At 39.2% G+C, this 16,363-nt stretch overlaps 1 protein-coding gene across 7 annotated transcripts; it reads left to right on the top strand.

The window, feature by feature from the left end:
• Positions 1-1,544: 1,544 nt before the first annotated feature.
• snphb (syntaphilin b) lies at positions 1,545-15,255 on the top strand. 7 transcript variants are annotated; one of them, XM_079587819.1, is made up of 8 exons: positions 1,567-1,711; positions 6,619-6,656; positions 7,142-7,241; positions 8,654-8,728; positions 10,784-10,900; positions 11,556-11,663; positions 11,780-11,929; positions 13,084-15,255. In XM_079587819.1, the coding sequence occupies exons 2-8, from the start codon at positions 6,650-6,652 to the stop codon at positions 14,714-14,716; spliced, it is 2,190 nt and encodes a 729-aa protein (XP_079443945.1). In that variant the 5' UTR covers positions 1,567-1,711; positions 6,619-6,649; the 3' UTR covers positions 14,717-15,255. The 7 variants fall into 7 exon arrangements, with proteins under 7 accessions (XP_079443950.1, XP_079443945.1, XP_079443946.1 ...); XM_079587820.1 differs by having other exon boundaries at positions 7,105-7,241; XM_079587821.1 differs by lacking the exon at positions 6,619-6,656 and having other exon boundaries at positions 7,105-7,241.
• Positions 15,256-16,363: the final 1,108 nt, after the last annotated feature.

Genomic DNA, 16,363 nt, shown 5'->3' with positions numbered 1-16,363 from the left:
TCCTGAGTTGTATAAGTTTGGAGAAAAACAGTGAGCTTGAGAGTAGCTCTGAAGAGAAAATAATATAATTTTAAACAACAAATACTCATTGTGTTGAGTTAACATATACATATATATGACCATTTAAAAAGTAAACTAAAAGCTTGAATATGTCCTTTCTAAGGGTCGTGGGGAAGACGAATTGCAACATTAAATGGGGTCTACCCAAGATAAGAATGATCATTAAATATTTTTAATCTTAGCTATATCTAGAAATGAAAATAAAGAATGCATAATGCAAATAAATACATAAAATATCATTAAAATACATACAAGGGATTAGTCTTCAATTCTCTCAACATATCTCTAAAACAGAGTTCAAGTCAATTTCGAACAAGAAACTTAAAATTCTTCCTCTCGTTCTCCGCCAAAATAAAAGCTCGTTGGTTAACGCGTGACTGAAGAAATAAAGGTAGAAATGAAATATATTGCTGTATTATTAAAAGTGTATTTTAAGATGATGATGATGATGATGATGATGATGATGATGATAACTGAACTGAGCAAAGTGAATTAAGTAATATTCTCAAGAATATAGAGCGTGAACAATATGTTCAACTTTAGACATTTGTAATACAAGGTGTTTTTGGCCTATAAACATGAGAAGTATCATGTTAATGTATAAGTAGGCTATATGTTATAATGTTAATCATATGGCAGTTCAATTTGCAATTTGACTAATAATCGCAATCGCAATTTTAACTTTTGGCAAAATCGAGCAAATAGGCCTATGTGTTTTTAGAGCGACAGATTAAATTGTGAGCATTTCATAACATAACATCAAACAAGCTTTATTGTCACCTATCATACTGGGAGTGTCCAATCAATGAGAAGAGAGCGGAGCGCTGTCCGAGGTGCTGAAAACGGCGACTCTCTTGTGGAATATCAATTTCTCCTGTTTCTCTGTCGAAGACTGTCATACGATATCTTATTAGGCGTATCATACGTGAAGCAAACTCCCATTGTGTGCTTGTTAATTTAGGTTGGGTTATTATTTTGAGGGTTACCTTGAATCGTTCTGTTTAACATTTGTTTCCATCCATTTACTTTTTGGCAATGGGTTTTGGCAGTTTCAGAGATTTCCTCTTTAGTAGCTAATTTGCACAGTGATGTCCAATGAACTTATCTGCTGGTTGTAAACAACTTTGATTTTACTTTTAAAATGTGTTGTAGGCACATATATCGCGTGTTTGGGGCGAGGGGGAGGTATTTAATTGCCTTCATTGGCCTATATTTCAATAGCGTAATGAGCACAAAACAGCACTAACATGCTGTTTATTTATAGTATACAATATAAAATGTAGATAATCTAAAAAAAATATTTGAAAAGTCCACCCTCGGAAATAAACGGAAACAGGAAAACAAAACACCATAGGCTATGTCCTCAGAACTTCAAGTGGTGTGGTCCCTTTTAGATCTTCGTAATATTACTCATCTGCTTTCATATCAACGCGCGTCCTCCCTCACGAGGCTCTCAAACAAACCTCACGCACCAGAATCCTCTCACTATCATCAGCAGCACCAGCACCCGCCCCGTCGACTCGACTCGCCCTCCCGACCAGCGGAGCACCGCTGTGGCGGAGTCCTTGACGGGGACGAGCACGGGTAAACACGGCAAAACACTGCTGTTTACATGAAGGCAAGCTGATTCTCGCCGGAAGGCTGCTAGAAGGTAAATGTAAAACGTTTTTGTATTGCAGTATGTCATGCAAATCGTGCTGCATCTTTGTAGCGAAGGACTCCTTGTGTATTTCCCGTGTGTAGTAGGACACACCAAGGACTGTGACGTGCCAGGTGCACGGTTTTTATGATATCTGGGTGTACCGAGCAAAACGATATCTTACATTCGCACGCTAAATGATGTTTATTTGCACCGTGTTTGCACACATCTATTTTTCTCTCTCTCGGTGTTTAGATGTGCGCGCGCACAACAGATGATTCCCTGCAGCGAGCATGCGTGTGTATCTTGCGTTTGTTATGGTTTTGCCTCTATTGCGATTTCATACTGTGCTAATCCTAGGACTGTGTTTCATAACTTGAAATTTGTGGTTTCCTAGCCCTGGAAATTGGTCTAATTTCTGATATGGCTTTAGCACCTCTCGTGCGCTGTGAGTCGTGACAGGGACAGTGTAGTTTGTACGGCCTAGGGTGCAGTATGACCTTGCATCCCTGTAAGGACTTGTCAAATTGCAGAGAAAGTGTGCCTAAAAGTGGATTTGTGAGAATCTAGAAAGATCATCATATGTAGTATTTATCATATCTAAGAAAGTTTACATAATTTAGAACATATTAAAACCGGTCAAACTGTACAGATTGTCTCAAGGTGCATCACTATTAATATCTTTACTCTCTCTCTCTCTCTCTCTCTCTCTCTCTCTCTCTCTCTCTCTCTGGTATCACAATAATGATCACCCTCTTCTTTGCAGGATGTTATTTGTTGCTCATTGACTTGCCATTGAGCTTGCTTGCCTTGCGGTTGTGTAATGTCAGCATCCCTTCTGTCTGTCTCACCACATACACACCAGCAAGGAAAGCCAATCACACCACTTGTGGAGCTCACGTTCTAGAATAGTGGCTGTCTCCATGGTGACTGCTCTACATCCTCTCAGCATTCAAGCCAATCTTCCAAAACATTTCCTTACCACATTGGTTGCAGCCTACAAAGAGAGCACTCAATATATTTCACTCTGTAAGCCAGTGAAAACAATTAGTGCTTTATTAAGATTATAGGTGAACGTCATGGAACATATTAAAATAATATTTAAAATAAATCCATGCCATGACCCCTTTAACTAAACAAAAATTAGAAAAAAAAATTAGAACTATTTACAAATATTAGTCTAGCTCCCATTAGATTTAAGAAAACATAAGATAGGCAGCACCCTACTCATTCATTGTGAGTGGTACCAGATTTGTTAGTTCACCTAAGGGATAGGTCACCTAAAAACAAACATTCTTTCATTTGTTTCACATTGTTTCATTTCCAAATAGCATTTTCTTCTGTAACAAAAACAAAGTATTTTCCATACAACAATCATAGTGATCATGACTGTTTACTCAATGATTTGTTTACGAATTAGACTGATTGTATTCTGACTGTATTCTCAATTTAAATAATATGAATGCATCTTATTTTAGAATTATTTATATACTATTAGTATATACTAATATTTTGAATGATCTTTTATTTAAAGATTTTCTTTTTTCTTTTTCATTTTAGATTAAGCTTTAGTAGTTTTATGTTCTTTTGTCGTTTATTTGTCGTTTTAATTCTAATTAGCGTACATTTATTTAGTGTTTTGGTCATTTTAATTCTTCAACTACAAATTATTATAATTCAGTTAGTTAACATTTCTGAAGTCCATCTAATATTTAAAGTTTAAGATTTTCCATCCAATATTTATATTTTATCTCAGATTAATTTCAATTAATAAAAATATTCGTTATAGCTTTAGCTATCAATAACATCACTGAAATAATGACTTAAATTTATGTCTGTTCCTCACATGTGACTCTTGAAGTCTTATAGAGCATGTATGGATTCATTTATGGTGCTGCTTTTATATTTCGTTTTGTTGTTTTGCAGCTGGACAGTCATGGTCACTGTAAAGTGTTTTTGTATGAAAAAAACCTGCATGAAGAACTACGTTGACAAACAGATCTTCTGTTGTGCTGCTTTGTTCTTTTCCATTATCATGCTTTATATTCAAGTCATCATCTACTTGAGTTCTCTCAAGCCACCAGTGTGTGATATTTGGTTGTTGGAATTTTTTGAGAGGTAAACATTCTTTCTTCAGTGATACTCTATGGCCCAGTTTCACAGACAGGGCTTAGATTAAGCCAGAATTAAGCCTTAGCTCAATTAGGGCATTCAAGTAGCTTTTAAAAACGTGCCTTAGAAAAAAACATTACTGGTGTGCATCTTCTTGAGACAAAACAATGGCACTGACATATTTTGCAAGTGCAAGTTGCTTTCTGTTAAAACCGATCAAATTTTGCATTTTAGTCTGGGACTAGCTTAAACCTTGTCTGTGAAACCGGGGGTAAAAGGCTTGAATGTTGGCTGTGATCGAGAAAAGAAGTGCTGGGTCATAATAATCGCTCTTCTGCAGCTTTCTGCACCTTTCATTCGACAGCAGACAGAGGTCGTCCAGTGCTGATGACACTGTAGCAGGAGCATGACGCAGCAGATTTCAACATCAAAATGTCACTGAATCACCAGTGAGCTGATTATACATTATCTTTATTAAGCCTAATAAAAATTGTTTAAAAAAAAATGTATTACGCATTTCATGCATTATGCTGCTACTATCTGTATAAGCTATGCTAATACTCACCTATGATATTTATGTTAGTTTGCAGTTGTGTATTTGATAAGAAAGAGTTAACTATACAGACGGAATAAACTGTGTAAGAGACTGAGACTCTAGTCTTCTGCATCGGTGCAAAGTTCAAGCAGATAGGATAGATTTAGCTGCTGCGCTACACATTATGACTCACACTGCGTCAGAGGGAGACCACACTGTCCCGATACTGACTCAGCGGTTGCACATTTTATAGCAAAATGTGCATGGTTTCTGTGGTTTTGTTCATTTTTGTCACCCAACCAAGCCCAAGTGTTTAAAAGGTCATGTCATCAAAGTAAAGGATTGAGTTGCTTATTTTTATGAGTATATTGCTGTGTATTGCTGCTAATACTGAGCTGTGCCAATGGCTTTTTAATTATTTAGATCATTAATCCCTCTTCTCTTCTTCACCATGTGTCTCTGTCTGGATGCACTCTGTAGCAGAAATATCTTTTTTACACTCTTATAAGTAAAGGAAGGCCTCTTCTATATAGAGGCCCTGTTTTACTTACTTACACGTTCAATGCATGAAAAAGGTCTGTAAAGTGACAAAGCACAAAGGTCAGTCCAAAGGGAACAATTATGCTTAGTTCTTTTTTTGTCCAGAAAGCTTATTTCATTTCACTTTTTATAATAGTATGTTGATAGTGAGAGTATTCCTCATTTAAATAAGTCCTGCTCAAGGCATGTGCAAAACAGAGACAAGGCCAAATTGAGTTGTGTTAGTAGTATATTGAAACTCGTGGTTATGTCAGGGGGCGTGACATTTCCGAAACACGCTCGAAGCAAACCAATCACAAAACATTGGTCCAGACGACCAATCACATTGTCGCTTTTCGGAAGGAGGGGCTTCATAGAGACCGGAACTAAACATAGTGTCACTGACCGACTGGGAGGGGAGATAATGAAACAGTGGAAAATAAAAATAAAAATTATCATATAATTTACAAGCCATCCTAGGTGTACTTTCTTCTTTCAGGCAAAAAATTCAGTTACAATCAGTTACAAACACAATCGGAGTTTTATTAAAAAAATATCCTGGCTCTTCCAAGCTTAAATTTATAATGGGAGTGAATGGCACCCTAGATTTTGAAGCCCAAAAAAGCGCATCCATCCATCATAAAAGTAATCCATATAGCTCCAGGGTTTTTAAAAAAGCCTTCTGAAGTAAAGAGATGCGGTTTTTTGTAAGAAAAATATCCATATTATAACTTTATAAACTATAATCACTGGTTTACGGAAATGGCCACACTCAAGTCTAGCGGAAGAGTGACCTCTGACCCGACGCATGACGTATTGATGAACGCGGAAGCACAAAACAAAACACCATTAGAAATCTAAAACGAGAATTTTTAAAGACAAATGTTGAGTTTGTTGCCCAGCCGTTACCGAAAGCCAGTGATTATAGTTTATAAAGTTATAAATATATATTTTTTTCTTCTTGTTGGGCTTCAAAATCTAGGGTACCAGGATAGATTGTGTTAGGCTGAAAGAAGAAAGTCATATACAAATAGGATTGCTTGAGGGTGAGTAAATTATGGGGATCATTTCTTTTTTAGGTGAACAAACCCATCATGTGATTATTTTATGGATCAAGTTGGTAAACATGTTAAACAACGTTAAACATCTTAAATATTATGCAATCATTTAAGACTCCGTATATAACTTTTTTGGCATAAAGGTTCTTTAAAACTGAGTCAAGAACTCTAGGGTTCTATATTGAACCCCACTGAACCTTTTGTTCTCATTTGCTTGTTTGTCTGTTTCTCTCAATTGAAAAATGCTTGCTGCATCATGAAAACATTTTTAGAGCTTCAGCCGGACCTTGATATCTCTGAGTAGTCCGAATGTGAAAGTTAAATCTCTATTACTGTAGTTCTGTTGTCTGGCTTTGCACCAGCGCAGAGTCAGAGATCAGCAAGTCCGTGTCAGCACAATGTTAATTTATTACAGCTCCGCAAGCAATGCTGCTGCCAGGTCTGCTGAGTGTGAAGAGGTCAAATAGATTAAATGAAATGGGCAGATTGTTATGTTTCCTTTTGACTTTGATGGCATGATCTGCCTCACTTGATCAGAGATAAAAATTAGAATATGTGCAATCATTTAGTAGATGTCTCAAAGGGACAGGTCACCTAAAAGTGAAAGGTTTATAAAATTGTTTACTCATTCTTTCCTCTGTGGATCACAAAATTATTTTCTCCCCCCAAAACTTATCTTCTTTTATGCTCCACAGACCAAAGAAAGTCATACAGGTTTGGACCAACATGGAGGGTGAGTAAATGATAACATACTGTAATTTTAAATTTTGGGTGAACTGTTTCTTTAAAGGAACACGCCGACTTTTTGGGACTTTAGCTTATTTACCTTATCCCCCAGAGTCAGACTATACAGTTGTATAGTCACAGCGTGTACAAATAACAAGGTCACATGAGACACAGCCATCTTCTAACCAAAGACATACTGGGAACTATATTCTCAGAAGGCGAAGTACTGTTACACTCCGTCCAAGTAGCAGTGCTACGGTGAATAAGCTAAAGTCCCAAAAAGTCGGCGTGTTCCTTTAATAGTATTACAAACGTTTTATTTCCTTTTTGACTGTACCTGCTTGTGACACTGCTGTTATGTAAATGAGATGAGGGTTAATTTATGGTTTGCTATAGAGAACCATTTCCTTTTAGTCAAAATGACTTCATTGTCTGTGTTCTTGTATTTTATTCAGGCTGGCTGCAGCTGAGCGTTTCATGCTGTGTTGACAGGGAGGAGGACAGATCCAGCTGAAGAAGGAGAAAGAAGGGAGAGGACTGCTGACTCCATGTCTTCGCCTTCAAATAAAAGATCTGGATCTGGATCACGCAAGTAAGGCACATCTTTTGTCTGTCATTAATCTTCTTTCGAACCAACATTCTTTCAAACTTGCAGCTGTGTTGGTGCTTTGCTGTAATATCTAACCCATGTGGCAGCTCTTCATCACACTAATGTCTCTGCTGCAGTTTAATGACCTTTTGAGCTTCAAGTGCTTCAATAATCCTCTCTCTCTTCTGCTGCTGTCATTAATACATCAGATGTTTAACTCTTTCAATTGATCTCCCTGCTGTCAAGATTTTTTAACTCTTCAACTAACAGGTTGTGTAAAAATATCTTTAAAAGAAGTCACTGCAGAAGGCTGCATTTATTTGATCAAAGATACAGTAATATTCTGAAATGTTATTTCAATGTATTCCCGTGATGACAAAGCTGAATTTTCAGCATCATTAATCCAGTCTTATGTGTCACATGATCCTTAAAAAATCATTATAATATGATGATTTGATGCTCAAGGTGCTCTAAGCGATGTCACGCGTTTTTTAGGCCAAAATATTTTTTGTCACATACAGCAAACATCTCCTCACGATCCGCTAGCTGCCTGTCCCCTGAACACACTGTAAAAAAACGCGGTCTCTGTAGACAGCCCAGGCTCCACAAATGGCAACAAAAACAAACTGGCCCAGCCTGGACCACGAAACATAACAAACACAGTGTTCCAGCCAATAACCAACAACAATGATTTGGGGGTGGGGGTTGGGGGTTTCTTGCCCGTACACATGAAGGTAGAACGGAAGGGAGGGGGTATGGGGGGGGTATGGGGGGGTATGGGGGGGGGGGGATGAGGAGGAGGGAGGGTTTATCTAGCCTCCGTTTTGTTTGACAATACTTCGAACGACAACATGAAGTGATGTCACCCAACATTGCTTAGAGCACCTTTAAAACAGTTTTGCTGCTTTTGATTAGTGCCACCTTTCTAAATAAAAGTAATAAAGTCCATATACTGTAGCACCACAGATATAAGACCTTTCATTCCTTTGCACAGAGTAAAAAGAATAACAAAACAAATAACAAATTCCACCAAATTATATAAGAAATATCAGATTTTTCATGAAGCACAAGGATAAAGCAAAATTTGTAATAAACTTAACTTACATCAGGTTCCTTTTAAAATAGTGTGCGTCGCAGAAATGTTGTCATGAGTAACTTTAAACTACAACATACCACTGTGTCTCACTTGCTCGCTTTCTTTAATATAAATGACAATTGTATGAATTGTACAACAATGGATGAATGGAAAAGTTGTAGTTTCCACACACTTTCGGTTAAAGCCAAGCCAACATCAGATCTGTCTGAATACAGATAATTTTGTCTTGGCAAAATATGTACCCGTATGAGCAGTGGGTATTCATGGAAACAATGCAGTCGAGCCCAGCTCTGTGCCTCTGTCTCATCTTTTTCCTCAGATTCAACCTGCTGAAGGCCCTACAGCCTAAGCACCGCTTGCAACAAATGCTGTCGTCTCCCACTGCATCCCCTGTGTGAGACTCTGGTTCAGTACCCTACAGTAGGGCATGTCTGTAGTAGACCACATTGCTGCACTGGGCATTCACACGCTAATTTAACACCAGTTTATAACCTGATTCCACTGATGCTGATGTTGAGGATCTGAGAGGGCAGTTCTGATACTCTCTGGTCTTTGACAGAGGCTCAGAGGAAGTTAATAATCTGGGAATCTGTCCCATGAGAAGCCATTTAGGCTCTGACTGAATTGAAAATCTGAGACCTACAATGAATGTGATATATTGTCAGTGATTCTAATGAGTGTGTGGCAATGCAGTGCACATAGGCCTATTCACTACACCGCATTACCCGACTTTCCCTCAATAAGTCCATATCACTGGAAACATGATGGACGTACCTGGTCTGTCCAACTACCCTAGCTGCTTTTCAGTTTCCCTTCCTTTCCTTGCTATCATTATTGATAGCTGAGTCCTCTTTTTTTCTCTCTCTCTCACTTTCTCTTTCCTAAAGCACGCTTTGTTTGTATAAGCTGTTTTACTTTACTTTTATTTTCTCTGCTTTGCTCTCACCTTAACCATGACCTTGGCTTGCTTTCATGGTTAGGTAGTTCAGCTAACCTTCTACAGCCCACCAGTGGTGGTCCTGGTGGACAGTATAAAGTGACTTGTCACTGTAAATGTGCTGTTATGATTGGTCTATTTTTACATTAAAAAAAATTTTTGGACCAGTGATGTTTGAGCATTGTTAAAATATGAATGTATTTATTTACATTTATTTTATTTTTAGGTTTCAAGTTTTTCATCTAATATTTATATTTTATTTCAATTAACACAAATTAAAATGACCATTTGATAGACTTTTGCCAACTTAACTAATGCATATGGACATTTATGACCTGGTTTGTCTAATAATTATTTCTGGTTTTTCTATTTGATATTGCTTTGATATGACTTTTTAAAGCATCTGCTGCAACTGTAGCTTTAAAAGGTGGTCAACTGAGTTTTTCAACAGTTAATGCTGATAACGATATTTACTCAAAACTCACAAAATTTAAATGAAACTGACCAAATATCAGCTGATTAATACCAGACTATCACTAGATTCCAAGTTATCCATCATGAACGCATCACTCTGCACCACTTAAAAGAATTGCTTTCATTCAGTGCTGCTAACCTGCTTGTTCCCAAAAGAGAATGTTTCTGGGAGATTAAAGAGTCATTATGCTCTAAGCTACCCCATGATCCATTGGTCCAGAATTTGACAGGTGATTGTGTACTGTTTTGCCTCAGCTTTATGATTTTGGTAGGCTATGTGAGGTCAGCATAAAGCTTGAAACTGCATGTTCAGGAGGTCATGATAACAATCTTTTTTTTGTTTACATAATGCCAGTAATGCCAGAAAAGATGAAGGAAACAGTGTAATTCTGTCAAAAATAATCTAGTAAGCCTTTGTACAATATGTCCAGCATGTCTTTTATTCTCCTAAGTGTGGCAAAGCGGCTCTAATCCTAGCCAGCCCTTTGCTAGTGTTTCTGACCAGAATTAATTATAACAAGCTCCCTTTTATCTATCTCGCTGTCTATGACTCAATTAATTAGTCAGACAATCTGTTAAATAATCTGTCAGATCTGCAACCTCATGTTTCATGGACATAAAAAAACAACTTTCATCTAAATGTTCATTTTAATTGAATGTTTTAAATGGACTTTAGAATGATGCATACCCAGAGGTTGCTTTAACCAAATATTTTGTACATTTAAATGATTTACAATGTTATTATGAGTGTATCAAAACAACCAAATCTGCATGTCTATGTATTTTTTCGGGAAACTGAAAAAAGTGAAAGAAATAGAGCATAATTGTTACAACCCAGCGCATAAAAGTGCTGCGTAATGACTTTTTGTAACACAACCTCTACTTCTACCCAAATTCATCCCATTTTTATAAGCACAGATTTCAATAAAATGTCCACAGAAACATTCATTTGAATATCTACAATACAGGTCAAGCTATTAAGGTGAACTTTAGGTGTGTGCTACCCTGTGTAATGACTCCATCTTGTTTGTGGGTCAGTTTTGACTATTGCAGGTTTATAGAGCTAGACTACACACCCATGGAGTCAGGCATTATGGTCTCTATGAGACAGAGCAGAGGATTTCTGACACCAAAGTCCCCGGAACGCCACTGTCGGTCAGCGCTCCATTATCCCTCTTTCTTTCATCAGTGCTGTCTCTTTCTCCTCCTTTTTTCTCTTCATTTCTTCACTTTTCTTTGTTCTTTGTTGTGGCATTGTGTCAGCATGGATTCGAACTCTTCAACCACTGCACAATATCCCTATAATATCCAACTTTTGATTTTATTGGGGGGTTTAAAGCTCGAATTGCATATGTGTGTCAAAGTTAAAGATGATTTGATATTTGTGGTGTGCAAAGTAAATCTTTGCTATCATCAGATCATCATAATGGAGCTGCTGTCAGTTCCTGCTTATTCAGCTGCAAGATTCTTTCTCATAATTGATTCATGAATGATATTTATCATGATCTGTGCCTCAGCTTATAATACAACTGCTTGTATTACTTTGCAATTTGTGCCATTTTTGTAATTTTATGTGAGCTGGTTGTCTTTTTCCTTTTTACATCCATAAAAGGTGTTTTCTCCAGACTATCTTTAGAGGCATGTTAGTCATTTTGTATCGGTGGGCATGTTTTGTTTTGTGTTTCGTGGAATTTTACTTTTTGTTTGTTCATGTAAGTGTGTGTTTGTGCACTGTTTATACCTACTTGTCTTGGGTCCTCTTAAGTGGCTTTGAAGGTGACTCTGAGTTTGTGATTCTGTTATGGCACAGACGAAGTCCAGCACCTGTCAGTAACCGCGATCCCTATGGAAATGCCTCTCTTAGCAGCAGTAGCAATTCAGGGTCATGCAAGGGCAGTGATGGAAGCCCAACCCATAGGTGAGACACAACTAACCCAGAGATCAATGATGCATTGCTCCTTTTCAAACGTCTTCTTTCTTGTTTGTTTATATATTTTTTGTTTTTCTATATACCACTTTTCTCATTCATATCAGGCGTCACATGAAATACACCGCCTGCAATGATAACCATGGTATCCGGCCCCCTCCACCTGAGCAATATCTAACTCCACTGCAACAAAAAGAGGTGTGTATCAGACACCTGAGAGCACGGCTTAAAGAGACCATCGACAGACTGCAGGACAGGTAAGGCATGCTTCATTCAAATGAGGACCAATGCACTAATGATCTCATCAGTCTATGATGAAATTAGTTTTTATCTTTAAGCAGCTGCTTTGAGCAGCAGTTAATTAAACTGTTTCTTTTATTTGAAATTGTTATGCAAATTTGCAGTTGGTTGATGATTTCCAGACCATGTAACAATTACAAAGACTGATTTGCCTATTCAAGTTGCTTACCACTGTATATTAGCATTTAGACTGTGCAATTTGTCATTTATTTCCTTCTAATGCAAGTCCTCTAAACGAAATATTTATTACTTCTAAGCTGTTTTTTTAATGGCAGCCTCTATTTGTCTAATAGCAATGATCATATAAGTGGTAATGCATTCTTAAAGCTGATGTGTGTAATGAGTTAATCACTTGAGCCATAAAGGCCACATGAGTAATTACTGTCGAGCCACAGAAAAATTCACAACAACAATGCTGATTGGCTGGTGGCATCACAAGAACATGCAGTGGCAAACAGTGAATGGCGTTCAATGGAGAAAGTTGTTGTTGTTGTTTTGCACCATGCTAACCAGACAAACCCTGACCCCTGGCTCTTTTCAAATAGGTTTCCTTGGCACACTCCCCTTCTGCCACTGGTCAGACAAACATAGTACCATTCCAAACTCAAACAATTGATTAAGCCAGGATGTTGCTGTGTTGGGCCGCTCTAACAGACCACTGTTGAAACTGCCACAGAGCCATGTTGCTTACAATTTTCAAGAAAAGCCAACTATATCTGTGACTGACATATAGTTGGCAAATTTAGATGAAGTTGGGATAGGACAAAGTATTTTCGGTTCCACTTTATTTTACAGTACATGCACCTATGTGTACTTACAGTGTACTTACCTAAGAAAGTACTGTGTAATATAATTAATGTAAGGTTTAGGGGTAGGTTCAGGGTTAGTACCTAGTTATTGCCAATTACTATAATAAGTACATAGTATGTACATGGGGAACAGGACTGTAAAATAAAATGCTACCATATTTTCAAATCGAAAACATTTCACACAACAGATTTAATTTTGGTCTTTTCTCAACCTGCTGCTCACTACTTTTGTACATTTGTGCCTTTCTTTTCTCTTTTGACATCCTCTGTTTCTTTCTCACTTTTTCCTCCTCCTTCTTTAGGGACACTGAGATTGATGAGTTGCGTACTCAGCTGTCTCGTATGCAAGAAGACTGGATTGAAGAGGAGTGCCACCGTGTAGAGGCCCAGCTGGCTCTAAAGGAGGCTCGCAGGGAGATCCAGCAGCTTAAACAGGTTGTAGATGTTGTCTCATCCAGTCTGGGAGACACTGACACTGGGGTGCAGAAGTGCTTCCAAGACATAAACCTCCAGAACCACAAGCTGGAGTCTTTATTGCAAAGCATGGAGCTGGCTCAGGTCGGGACCACCAAAGCAGGAGAAGCCCTTGTGGGTGGAGGGGTGGTGGGGGCAGGGCTGGAGGTCAGCGAGGGCCTGGAGGAGTCTTCAGAAGGCTCCCCAGCTCGCTCGCTTACCCGCAGCTCTACCTACACCAAGCTGAGTGACCAGACCGGCCCGGAACATGGGGGTAATGAAAACGGGTGTGACATTCCATGTTTGTCAGGCGAGGGCACGCAGGACAGCGGGTTTGTTTGCTGCGGAGACAGTGGAAGAGGAGCCAGCAAGGCAGACCTCCTCCTGGAGGCTGCATTTCTGTCCCAAGAAACTGCTTCGCTGCTCAATGCGTACTCACGCCTGCCACACTCCTCCACCTATGAGGCCCTGTGCAACAGTGAGACAGGAGTTGTACCACTCCTCTGCAGTGGGATCGGAATGGGGACTAGTGTTAGCGTAAGTAATCCATGTCTGTCACATCATCATTTATACCTGCACCACCTGCGTGAGCAAGGCATTCAGACCGACCATTCTCCGGCTTCAGCGCCAGCACATGGCCCCAGTACATCTTTTAACTCTGATCTGGACACTATTGCTGAGCGTACCTTCCGCTCTCAGGCCTGCAGCCCGACCTCTACCTGGATGTCTGATGAGGGCGATGATCTGGAGTCGGTAGCTACAGAGTCAGCCATTACAGCAACAGTTGCCACAACTTCCATTGTCACTGATTTTTCCACTAAGTCTGCACCGGTTGTTGCAATGGAGCATTGTGCACCAACTGCATCAGTTACAAAAGGACCTGCATCTTTAGCGTTGATCCCCATAGAGTCCCCGGTCAAGGATACTACTGTTTCAGAGTCCCTTACAGACTTGGCAATCACAACAACAGCTTTGACCACAGAGACCATTGGATCTCCAGTAACCAACTCTGTTCAACCTCAACTTCTAACAGACCCTTTGCCAAACCCTGGGATCTCCCCTTGCTCTGTGCAGACTTTGGTTGAGACAGAAGAGGACACCCTTCCACAGACCACTCAGCCTCGTAGTGTACTTACAGAGGCTGGGGTTGCAGGGGATAATGTGATCAATATAGGTTCAGATGATGAAGATGAGGTTGATGAGAGTGCTACGAACACAGATTCCAAGTCGTCTGGCTGCAGTTTACCTGTAAAGAACTACTGGAGCCGGCATTTCCTAGTGGATTTGCTTGCAGTGGTTGTGCCAGTGGTCCCCACAGTGGCATGGCTCTGCCGGGGTCCACACCGTGATGGTCAGCCAATGTACCATATTGGTTCTCTGTTGCGGGGTTGCTGCACTGTGGCCCTCCATTCCCTGCGTCGAGGAGGTGGTATTCGGCACTACCCCGCAGGAGGAGGTGGTCCAGGAGGAATGAATATATGAGACCTTCTCTTCTGTCTTGGGAAGCCCTGAAGCCAGTGATATCACAAGATGTGCAATAAGAGAGTGGTTAAAACCTAAAAATGAATTGAGGCAACCACTGGAAGCATAGTGTCTGAGCACAGCACCTTAATGCTGTGGTTCTCTATGGTCTATATTCAAGAGAAGATAAGAATGAGGAAGAAGAATCACTAGCATGTATTTACACCTACAAATAAGATGCTCATGAAGACTTGCGAGCTTTCACCTTTCTCCACAACTGCTACACTGCAAAGAGGCAAGATTACGTGTTCTGAATGACTGAGACAATGACTCAGCTTTGTGAGTGACATTAAAAGATCCCCTTTAAGATGATTGTGTTACCCTTATTTCGAGTGAAGAGACGCAATAAGTGATGGGAAGGAACTGACCTTTTGTGCGTCACTCTCACTGTCACTACGGAGGGTGTGTGTGCTGTATATGTGAGTTGATTTATCTGAGCAAGTGTTTTTGTTGTGTTAATGTACAGTGCAGCCAAAGTGGATTACTAATGGCCATCATTGTTGTAGCCGTGAGTGCAGTAGTTAGCTGTCCCACTACTGTTGCCTGTGTGGCTCGGAGCAGTCATCTTTTCCCCTTAAGGAGCCAGGCAAGCGCCTTCTCGTCTATTTATATATACAACTAGTGTCCTAGTAAATGCTGTCACAAAATGATACTTAGTCCATCTGGAGTCTTTTAGAAAATGTGCTCTTTTTTTCTAGGCTCAAATGAGTGGGAAAGTGTTGATGGTTTAAAAATGCTCTGTATGGTTGAATGCTAAATTGTGTATTTAGGAAAAGGGAAACACATTTTAAGTAATAATATTAACAGTAAAAAGATTCAGCGTTTATACAATGATCAGGGTTAAATTACTCTAATCGGGTCATGGGAGCTTCACCAGAAATGAATTTTGTGATTGTCTTTCACTGTGTGATTTTTTCACTGTGTGACCATCAAAATACTGTCATAGCCAAATGTTTTTTTGGATAAAAGACTAACCTTTATTAATAATAGGTGTAATTTTAATGTTGACTGTTGGTCTAGGTTATATAATTAGCGATTTTGCTCTGCCCGCTCTGGGGTGCGTTTCCAGTACAACGAGGTAACTCACCTTAATAGTACTTTAGAGTACGATTGCATCGTTGAAGAAATCAGCTAGTAACGACTGTTTCCCGAAACCCTATTGTCACAAAGTGGGTGTTCAACCACGTTGGTTAAGGTTGTCACGCACATGGTGGAATAATAACTTATTTTAATGAATCTGTTTGAGATCGAATTAATGCTATATGTTTAGCTATTTCTCATTTGTATCAGTTATTTTGCTTTATTTACAGATTCAATCATAGGCTCATTCTTACTTACTAAAGCACATCCGCACATTCGTACTCTTCAAAAAACGACGCTTTAAATATCTTGACAAACTAAAAGACGTAAATGAAATGTATTCTAAATAAAAGTCAGATAGTAGGCCTACTGAATGTCAGCTTGCTCATTTTGCTCAAGATAAGGATTTATTGAGTCCACATACATAAAAACAAGAAACTATGCTTCTAGCCACAGGCCGAGAGCTGTCGTTCCAACCACACAACTTTGCGATGCTGTTTGGAACTATGGTATCGGGACTGATAACGA

This window comes from Phoxinus phoxinus, assembly GCF_949152265.1.
Source record: "Phoxinus phoxinus genome assembly, chromosome: 18".
NCBI lineage: Eukaryota > Metazoa > Chordata > Actinopteri > Cypriniformes > Leuciscidae > Phoxinus > Phoxinus phoxinus.
The sequence above is the reverse complement of the archived record's forward strand: the minus strand, read 5'-3'. Positions and strand labels throughout refer to the sequence as shown.